General features: G+C 39.8%; 1 protein-coding gene across 1 annotated transcript; it reads left to right on the top strand.

The window, feature by feature from the left end:
- Nucleotides 1-10318: 10318 nt before the first annotated feature.
- On the top strand, nucleotides 10319-11039 carry ACRALDRAFT_1093105 (uncharacterized protein). The gene is made up of 5 exons (XM_071019659.1): nucleotides 10319-10389; nucleotides 10415-10476; nucleotides 10551-10598; nucleotides 10671-10683; nucleotides 10781-11039. The coding sequence occupies exons 2-5, from the start codon at nucleotides 10450-10452 to the stop codon at nucleotides 10960-10962; spliced, it is 270 nt and encodes an 89-aa protein (XP_070876177.1). The 5' UTR covers nucleotides 10319-10389; nucleotides 10415-10449; the 3' UTR covers nucleotides 10963-11039.
- Nucleotides 11040-11309: the final 270 nt, after the last annotated feature.

Here is an 11309-nt window from a genome sequence, read left to right as displayed (position 1 = left end):
CTCTAGCTAGCTAGTACTATAGGACCTACGAGAGGATTTGAGTTAGGTAACCTTAGGGTGTAGTAAATAATATATAAATAGGATGGATTCTCTAAAGGAGAGGGCGAGGTTCCCGCTTTATATAGCCACGGGGAAACCTTAGTCTATCTAGGACTTAGCTGGTACTAGCACTATTCTAGCACTATACGGGCTTTAGTGCTAGTATGGTGCTGGTATTATTCCGGCGCTATACGGGCTTTAGTGCTAGTATAGTGCTAGCACTAATCCAGCGCTATACGGGCTTTAGTGCTAGTATGGTGCTGGCACTAATTCGGCGCTATACGGGCTTTGGTGCTGGTATAGTGTCGGATAGTGGTGCGTAGTATAGGATTAACGCTTAACCTAGTAAAGTACGAGTTCAGCGTAAAGACCGTGAAGTACTTAGGGTTTATAGTCACCGCCGGTTAGGGCGTTTTATATAACCCCGATAAACTAAAGGCGATCCGAGAGTAGGAAGCCCTAACCTTAGTAAAGGGAGTCCGAAGCTTCCTAGGCTTTATAACCTATTACCGTATATTCGTAGAGAACTTCGCCTATATCACGGCCGCCCTAATAAGACTAATAAAAAAGGATCGAGTATTCTCCTAGGGTCTTAACGAATAAGCGGCCTTTAAAGAGGTTAAGAAGAGGTTCTAGGAGGAGCCGATCCTGCGATAATAGGTCTTAAGTAATAAGACCTTCGTGGAAACCGACTACTCGGGATTTATACTAGGAGGTGTATTAGTTTAAGAAAACGAATAGGGATATTATTACGTGGTCGCCTACTACTCGAGACGACTTATAAGAGCCGAGTATAACTACCCTATCTATAATAAGGAGATATTAGCGATTATAGGTTACGTAACGTATTAAAGAGCGGAGCTCCTAAGTTATAGTCGCTTTATAATCCTATCCGATTATAAGGCCCTAGAATACTTTATAATAAAGAAGATACTTAATAAAAGATAAAGCTGATAGGCCCGCGAGCTTACCTAGTTTAACTTTATACTAGAATACTATAAGGGTGCCGATAACTATACTACCGATACTCTCTCGCGAAGAGAATAAGACGAACTAAAGGACTTCTCTAATAAACGGGAATAGGCGCGATATATATAGTTAATCCTAGAGACCTTAATCCCCTTAAAGATCCGCCTCCTTCGCGAATACCCATAAGTATTTAAAGCCGATAATAAATTATAACGGTTATAGGACGCTATAGCGGAAGAAGATAACTAGTATCGCTAAGCTATATAAGCCGTATCTAAAGGCGATCGATAGTTTCCCCCCTTATTAGGTCTCCGAGCCTAGATTACTGAATATAGGATTACCTTATAAGGACTGCTAATATTCCGAGATCGCCTATAGGTGCCGGGAGCTTAAGAAGGGAGCACGTTACGAATACGAGTAATCTAATCTATACACGACTCTACGATTAGAGGTTATCCGGGGCGAGATAATATAATCGCCCTTATAGCGAGACGCTTCTTCTAGCCGGGAATAAACTAAGATATACGTAGGTTTATACGTAACTATAACGTTTATAACTAGAGCTATACGTAGAGGAACGCTTAATAAGGACTCTTAAAACCACTCCTAATTCCTAAATAAATAAGGAGCGACCTATTAATAGACTTTATAACGGATCTACCTCCTACTAGGGAGAAGAAGTGCAGATACTTTTAGGTTATAACCGATCGACTTATAAAGGCTATTACCCTTAAAGCGATAGACTTTATAAAGGCGGAAGCTTATACTAAACGGTTCCTATACTATCACTTTTGGTTCCACGGTATACCTTATTTAATCGTAAATAATAAAGGTTCTAACTAGATAAGTCGCTTTGAGCGATACTTTTTTAAATTAGCTAAAATCGAATAACGATTAAGCACCGCGTATTACCCCTAGACCGACGGAGCCACCGAATAAACGAACTAAGAAGTATAAGCGTACCTCCGAGCCTTTATCTGCTACGCCTAAGACGATTAGGATAGGTTACTACCCGCCGCCTAACTAGCGTTAAATAACTAAGAGAGCTCTACTACTAAGATAAGCCCGTTCTTCCTTAAACATAGATACTATATTAACCCGATCTAAATCTATAAAGAACTAAGCAGCGACGCTTAGGAGTTCGTAGCCTATAACCTGCTTTACCGCCTCTAAGAAGCTATAGAGTTCGCCTAAGCCTTAATAGCGGCTATATAGCTATAATAAGAAGAGTTAGCGAATAAGCGTTATATCCCCGCCGAACGCCTTTATAAAGGCGACCTTATATAGCTCTTACTCGCGAACTACTTTACCCTAAGACCGTCGCGTAAGTTAAGCTAGCTATACTAGAAGTATACAGTTACTAAGGTTATTAACCTGTATATTATAGAACTAAATATACCTTTAAATATATACCCGAGGTTTTATATAGACCTCCTATAACGTATAAGTAAAGACCCGCTTCTTAGTTAAATTCTACACGACCCCTAACCTAAACTAATTCGTAACGGTCTTAAAGAAAACGAATAGACGGTAAAGGAAATCTTATACGCTAGGAATAGGAAGGTAAGTAGGGGTATAAGGAGAGAGATATTAGTAAAGTAGGAAGGATATACTTAGATATCTTAGGAACTAATAGAGTCCTTATAAGAATTAACCGCTTTAGACCACTATAAAGAGAAGTATAGCCCGATTAAAGTTAATAACGGACTACGCGAATAGTATAAGAAAAAGAAGAGTTATAGGAAAGGCAGTAAGGATTAAATAAAGGTTAGAATAACGGTAAAGCCGTCTATATTAATTAAGTCGGGGTGGATAAGCCCCGCCCCTAGCTACCGGGTTTAGGTATTAAGATTAACGTTATTATAAGTATCCTTATAACTATTAACGCTTTTAGCGATAATAGGAGATAATATAGACGCCGCGACCTCGGCCTGCCTATCCGTCGTCTTTCCCTTAAAGGACTTAATATCCTTTACCTTAATATAAATAACCCCTATAATATTCTTAACCACCTATAGGAACCGGTTAAGCCGGCGTAGGCCTTCTACCCCTATAAAGGTAATCGTTATACTAGGAATAGGCGTAATAATAATAGGAGGCGCCGTGATAAGTATAGGTCTACCTGCTATGATAAAGGAGTCCCCGCGGGGGGGGGGGGAGGCGGTGGCTTATACCGATAAGCGAGGCTTACCGGTACCCGAGTCGATAAGCGTCGAGATAGGCTCGCCCTCCTATAAAGTACTAGACGTCGTTTTTAAAACCCTAGACGCCTTCTAGAAGGCCGAATAAGCCGCTATAAGCGCCTTTATCGCCTTAGGGCTATAAAAGGGGTTATTATTAACCACCTTTACCGCCTTTAGGAGTGCTATTAACGGACTAGTTATTCTAGGCGGAGGAGGAACGCACCTATACCCGCCCTTTAAGTAATTATAGCACTTAGGATCGGGTATCCTCGCTCCGGGTCCCGACTAGTCGCGGTAGCGCCGACTATCCTGGCCGCTAGTAATTACTTTTATATCAGCGTAGTAAAAGACCGAATAGGTCCCTCTAGGAGGATATTTTATTCTATAAGCGCGCTTCGCGGGGCTCTTAACCACCACGGAAGCTTTACCCGCGGAACGCTTACCCTTAGCCTTAGCGGCTCGGGCTAGTTAGGCGCGGCGGTTTATAGCCGAGGCAGGAGTAGTAATCTCCTTACTAGCCGGGGCGGGAGCAGGTGCCTCCTTGCCGGTATTATTATTATTATTATTATTAGCCCCCTATATTATATATATAAGTTAGTAAACGTCGCGCGAGGCTTATAGAAAGAATAGGAAACGTACCTTAGGGGCCGGAGATAATCCTAAAAAGTTAAATATCTTCTAGAAAGATAGATAAGGGGTTAAAACGATAAAACTGTATACGAAAGGGTAGTAGGCGATAGAAAACGTACTGCTAATAGTAAAGGATATTATTAAAGAAGAGAAGAAAAGCAGAATAACGGAGGTAACGGTAAAGTTAGTATTATTAATAAATAAGTTACACGGTTAGGGAAGGTACGTATATCGGTTCCTTATATAGAAGGAACGATCCTACGACCCGTCTACGAATAATAATAATACCCGTATATACCACGTTAATTAAGCGTATAACTATAAAGGCCTACCTTAAGCGCTCTTTAACGAATAAAGAGGTTATTCAGGATTAAAAAGCTACTAGGGGTTATTATTTAATTATTAAAAAGGCGTTATTTAATTAAATAACGACGCTCTATAAACCTATACCGAAGGTTAACGACTCACCGAGGGGGGGAGGGGGGTAATATTACGGGCTAACCCCGTAAAGATAATCCGGTAAAGCACCGGATCTTCCGACTAATCATAGCGTGATTCTAGTAGGTCGCCACGATATTATATTTAGGTCGTAAGCACCTATAGAGTTTCCCCCTGCCCTTGTTTTCTCCTTAGCTTTAGATAATTCAATTATTCGGCCTTACTCTATAAATAACTTATAACCAGCCGCTTATAATCGCGTATAGCGCGACCCGCGGCGGCTATAGAATAGACGAATTTAGCGGCGCCCGGGGGGAGCTAAAAAGAGGTTAGTTATAACCACTTAGCCCACGGATTACTAGGAACTTACTAGCCGGTATATATAAGATCCCACGGCGCACTTATAACACTTAGGTTTCTTTTAGGCGGCGCTAGGCCCGGACTAGTTATAACACGTTTAGTTAAACTTTATTTTAATACCCGCTATACGATTAGCGTAAGGGCGGTAGAAATTATTATAATAACGGCTAGGGGGATAGGTCGGGCCGCGCTGTCGCTTACTAGGCGTGCTAGCCTACCGGAGAGTTAGTAAGATCCTTACAGCGAAGTACTAGGCCTAGTTATAAACCTCCTCTTTAGCCGGACGCTTACCGGTATTCGTTATAGCGGCGAGGGCCTCCTCGGCTATACTTTTAACCGATTAAGAATATTCTTCCTTATTAAGGGCGGGGGGGGGACGCGACGTCGCTAGCGACTAGCTACTCTTCGACGGTGCCCTCGCGGGCGTGGTAGGCGCTATAACGGGGAGTAGATATCTAAACGTACTCTATTAGCCGTGATTAGGATCGATATAAGGACCCGTTAGGAGACTTATAATAATTAATTAAATAGTTAAAAAGACGTTATTTATTGAATTAATAAAAAAACTACGAATACGGTATAACTACGCTATAAGTTAGCAGAGAACGGCACGGCCCTAAGCATAGAATAAGCGATAGAGCTTACTACTAAAACGACGTTATAGGCTTATAAAAGAAGAATTAACTATAAACGAAAAACCGGGCGGAACTACGCTTATACTACGATATCGGACTACGGAATACGATAAAAGCCTACGGAGCTATTTATTATAATAGTTTACGAATAAAGAAGAAGGAATAACCGGGCGTTTTTAATATAAAGGGCAGGCGCTCGGTATAACGCGGGATATTAGCGACTTAGGAGTAAGGTCGCCGCGAACGCCGCGCGACTTAAATATACCCGATGTAAAGGAGGATACACGCCTCCCTCGCGACGCGTTTAAGAAAAACTGCGCTTAGTTCTTACGGCCCCGGGGGGGGGGGGGGGGGGGGGGAGGGGGGTAATATCACGGGTTAACCCCTTAAAAGTATAGTTCCGGCATAAGGCCGGAACCGCTAATTAACACGTAGATCCGACGCTTAGACCTCGCGCTGCCCTTACCGCGGATTCGTATAAACCTAGTAAATCCTGCACTTCTCTATAGACCTTTTCCTTTCCTCTCCTTAATTCTAGATAATATAATTATTCGGCCTTACTTAGTGCGATTAACTTATAACCAGCCGCTTATACTCCTTATTTATTTAGGAATCGGGAGCGGTTTTAAGACCCCTTATCGAGTATTCGTTTATAAATAGCTTTAGTTATAGATATCGTAGTTATATATAAACCTATACACGTTTTTATTTATTCCCGGCTAGAAAAGACATCTAATTATAAAAGCGGTTATATTATCCTATCCTGGATAGCCTTTAATTATAGAGTCGTGTATAGATTAGATTATTTATATTCGTAATATACTCCCTTCTTAGGCTCCCGGCATCTATAGGCGATCTCGGAATATTAGTAGTCCTTATAGGGTAGTCCTATATTCGGTAATTTAGGCTTGGAGATCTAATAAGGGAGGGAACTATCGATTGCGCTTAGATATAGCTTACGTGGCTTAGCGATACTAGTTATCTTCTTTTAATATAGCGTTCTATAGCTATTATAATTCGTTATCGGCTTTAAATACCCGTGGGTTCTCGCGATAGAGGCGGATCTTTAGGGGCATTAAGGTCTCTGGGATTAATTATATATATTATGCCTAGTCCTGTTTATTAGAGAAGTCCTTTAGTTCGTTTTATTCTCTTCGCGAGAGAGTATTAGTAGTATAGTTATCGGTACCCTTACGGTATTCTAGCACGAAGTTAAACTAGGCTAGCTTACTAGCCTATTACCTTTATCTTTTATTAAGTATCATTTTTATTATAAAGTACTCTAGGGTTTTATAATCGGATAGGATTAAAAAGCGACTATAACTTAGGAGCTTAGTATTTTAATACGTCACGTAATATATAATCGCTAATATATCCTTATTATAAATATAGTGCTTATACTTAGCTCCTATAAGTCGCCGCGAATAATAGGCGACTATATAATAATATCTCTATTCGTCTTCTTACACTAATACACCTCCTAGTACGAATCCCGAGTAGTCGGTTTCTATAAAGGTTCTATTACTTAAGACCTATTACCGCAGGATCGGCTCCTCCTAGAACCTCTTCTTAACTTCTTCGAAACCCGCCTATTCGTCGGGACACTAGGAGAACGCTCGGGCCTTTTTTATTAGTCTTATTAGGGCAGCTATAATATAAGCGAAGTTCTTTATAAATATACGGTAATAGTTTATAAAGTCTAGGAAGCTTCGGACTCCCTTTACTAAGGTCGGGGCTTCTTACTCTCGGATCGCCTTTAGTTTATTAGGGTTACACGAAACACCCTAACCGGCGGTGAGTATAAACCCTAAGTACTTTATAGTCTTTATACTAAACTCGTATTTCGCCGGGTTAAGCGTTAATCCTGCCTCGCTTAGCGATTATAGTATTAGTTTAACCTTTTTCTTATAGTCGTATAGGGATCTACTCGAGTAAATCATAATATTATCGATATAAACAGTAATAAAATCATTAAGGTAACACTATAGCGTCTTATTAATATAATACTAAAAGGACGGGGGGGCGCTACTAAGTCTAAAGGGGTATATTAACTATTCTAATAAGCCGAATCGGGTTTAGAATACTATTTTTATTTTTCAGCTAGCGGCTATTCGGATCTTATAGAATATAGTAACTATATCGAGTTTCGTAACCTACTTAGCTCGCTCTAGGTTTCGGAGTATCTCTATAATTAGAGGAAGAGAGTAACGGTCTTTTTATATAATCGTATTTAGGGTATAGTAGTCGTAATAAAATTATAGCCTACCTCCTTGCTTTTTTATAAATAAAACTAGACCCCTAGCAGCGGAGCTACTAGCTTATATAAACCCCTTATTAATTAGGTCGGTAAGGGTCTTCCGCAGGACTAATAGTTCTTCTCTAGATATATTATAACAAGGGCCCTATGGTAGTTCTGGCTCCTTATCGTTATATAAGGTTTACTTTATAGTTAACCCCGGGTTAATAGGGGGGAAGGCGGTTCCCTTATAAATCAGAGAATAAGTTAGGAAATCGTTATAGGATCTCTTTTAGAATATACTTCCGGGGGTTAACTAAAGACTTACCTCGGAGGGCCTTATCGATATCTTTAATACTAACTACGTAGAGCGCGATTTCCTTTTTTCTAAACCGTTATTTCCTTTATAACCGGCGTATAATCCCGGCGAATACCGACCCCGTTATTACTTAAGCTCCGCGAATAGCTCTGATATTATCGGGCTTTTCTTCGCCCTAGAGTCGGATATCTATCTAAGCCACTCTATAGTAAAGGCGACGTCTTATTACGTAACAGGTAATATCATTATATTCTATCTAAGGTTTCCCTAGGAATATATCGTGATCTAATCCTTATATTATATAAGCGAATAATCGTTATATATATCCACCGATTTAAAGATTATATACGGCGATACCGGAACTCTTAGTAGACCCTATAGTATCGGAGAACCCCGAGAGGGGTCCTCTGGTCTTATCAACTAATAGGAGGCGGAGGGACTTTATAAGATATTCGCTTATAATGGCGTAATAGTTATATCTATTATCTACGAGAGCGGTAATTAACTTCTTATTTATCCACGCTTATACAAGAGCTAAGTAACTACTTCGCGACTATAATATAAATTCTTTATAATCCCTTTATTTCTTTATAATAGGCTTTAGGACCCGTTTTTGTACTAGAGATATTCTTTTTCCGAGTCTTTATCGTTATCTATAGCTCCTATATAGGTTATCTTATCGTCTTAGATTACTAAGACCTTAGCCACGCGGCTCTGCTTCTAATCTTTAGCGTCTTTTTTCTTTAAGCGGTATTTCCTAATAAGGTATCCTTTTTTCCCGTAGCTATAGCACTCTTTTATCTTTTTCCTCTTAGTCTATCCTCGATTAACCCCTCGTATCTTTACGTTACCGTCGTGGTTATAGCCGTGGTTATTACTATTATTACTATTATAGAATATTTAACTAAAATGTAGTCTTATAGTAAGGGCTTCGAGTCTATAAGTAATACTCTATACCTTTAGTACCTAAGTGTAATAATTATTCAGGAGTTTTATAGTAATAAGAGTAGCACGGAGGCGGCTACTAATAGCTCCTCCTAGGAACCTAAGCTTTACCGTATGGTCCTATTAACCTCCGCTCGCGATAACTAGCTACTATTCAAAGCCGGGTATAAAACTGCTAAACGCTTAGTCTTTGCGTTATCGTAATATTTATAGGGCGTTAGCCGCGCGAGGTTATTTATTAACTTCCTTATATATATAATCGAGGTAATTAAAGAAGTCTTAGGGTTATAATAACTATCGGTTCCGCCTACCGCCTAAAAGGAGGTAATAACACAGCGAGGGACTATATCTAAGCAGGTATTAATAAAGTACCACTTCTCGCGAGGGCACTAGAAAAGGTATTAATCTAATAGGAGCTTCTCGCGTATTTCGGATAACCAGCTTATATACTCTAAGCGTTTACTATTAAACTTCTATAATAGTAGGAGTACTTTAGTGTTTAGGTTCGTAGCGGGTATTAGGTCGGGCGTATGTATCGGGGTAAACGTTTAGGAGCCTTATATAACCTCCTTTAATAGGGTAGCTAGGCGCGGCGTAGCTATGCGCTATTAGTTTTATATTAGTTATAGTAGTTAGTTAAGAGCGTTCTGTTATTCTTAGATCTATGTGGTTAAGGTAGCGACCTAAGTCTATGGAGGGTTTATAATCTCCCTCCTCCACTCCGTAGCCTCGGGCGACTCGCCTACTAGGCGTGACAGAGCGCCGGGAGGTGGATCGACCTAGTGATCTATCTTTATAGGCGTAGCGTGTGGGTTTCGCTAAGCTTTAGATATATAAGCGGTTGGTTATAAGTTATTTATAGAGTGAGCCCGAATAATTGAATTATCTAAAGCTAAGGAGAAAAGAAGGAAAGGGGAAAACTCTGTAAGTGCTTATAACCTAAATATAATATCGCGGCGACCCGCTAGAAACACGCTATGATTAGTTAAAAGATCCGGTGCTTTAACGGATTATCTCTACGGGGTTAACCCGTAATATTACCTACTGTATTTACTTAGGGGGTAGTAATTATATAGGCTAGCCTATAGATAGTACGTAAGTAGTTATTCTTAGCCCGTATCTAGATTTAGATCTACCGCAGGATTAAGGGCAGGAATTTCGTATATAGATTAGAGATTAATATAGAGTTAAGTAACTTAATAGATCTAATACCTGATTATATACTTAAAGTTATACTCTGTTTATAACAATATATATTTAGTCTCTTATAGCAAAGGTATAAGATAGATATATAATAGTATAACCGTAAATAATAAGTAACTCTATAAACTTAATACGGAACGTTTAATAGGTATTATATATTATATATAGAAAACCATGCCTAAAAGCCTCGAGGGCCTATTAAGAGCTAATATAGATTAAACTGGTCTAAGTAAGAGTTCGCTAAGGCTCGAATTAGTCTATACTTATGTAGATAAATTTCTTTATTATTGTATAATACTATATGCTAGAGCCTTGAATTCGGGACCGGAATAAGTAAATCCGTTCCCTTACCGGCCAACCTATGCGACACTGTATTCATTCGTTCCATACCATACTCCACCATGATGTTCAGAACGCTGTGTTGGACAGAGTGTGGCATTATACAGTGAACTACAAGAGCAAGCCCGATCGCTATACCGTGCATTACATTATATGAGGGCGGCTACATTACACGCAATGGTAAGCTAACTCCTACCTCTAATTCGGTCTTCTTGGCGGTCTGTAATCACAGCAAATCTCAGCTACCAAATTAGACCACAAAGGCAGATCTGCAGGACATTCCGCCTTGCCACCCCCAAGCTGTAAGATATGTCCAAGCGATTGGCCATGATGGGCACTAACTACCGACGCCCTGCTGTGCCGTCTCACGACAGTGCGCAATCCAAAGTGAGTTGGTTGCTCTTTAGAAGTCGAACTCCATCCATAATATGAATGCGAAATTCCTCTTATCAACAAGTTCTTCCTTCGAGCTAAAGCTTGCCAGGGTGTCTTAATAGGAACAACTACGATGAAAACCAATGCCAGTCGGCCATTGTGGAACTATACCATTGCTGCGAACGTTTCTATGGCAAGCAAGGGAATACAGCAATCTCGCCTAGTTGTCCTAAGGCAGATGTGTTAAGATTAAAACTAGTCCGAATCCGCCAAGCGAAGGACACGAACTAATATATATATATATATGTATATATATATAGAGAGAGAGAGAGAGAGAGAGAGAGAGAGAGAGAGAGAGAGAGAGAGAGAGAGAACCGTTATTCCGACCATAGTTCAGACACAGATATCCTTTAGAATATTAATATAGAGTAGCTATGGTCGCAAACCACCCTAATATCTCCTATAAGTTATTAAGTTAATTTATAGCCGCGTTTACCCTTAGTATAGTAAAAGCATCGCGTCGCTATTCTAATAATATTACGATAATCCTTAATAGTATAAGCTTTAGTAGTAGCGGAGATATATTATATACCCTTACCGCTATTTAATTATATACGGTATACTTATAGATCTAAATA

The sequence above is a fragment of the Sodiomyces alcalophilus genome (assembly GCF_042370955.1).
Source record: "Sodiomyces alcalophilus JCM 7366 unplaced genomic scaffold ACRALscaffold_3, whole genome shotgun sequence".
NCBI lineage: Eukaryota > Fungi > Ascomycota > Sordariomycetes > Glomerellales > Plectosphaerellaceae > Sodiomyces > Sodiomyces alcalophilus.
The sequence above is the reverse complement of the archived record's forward strand: the minus strand, read 5'-3'. Positions and strand labels throughout refer to the sequence as shown.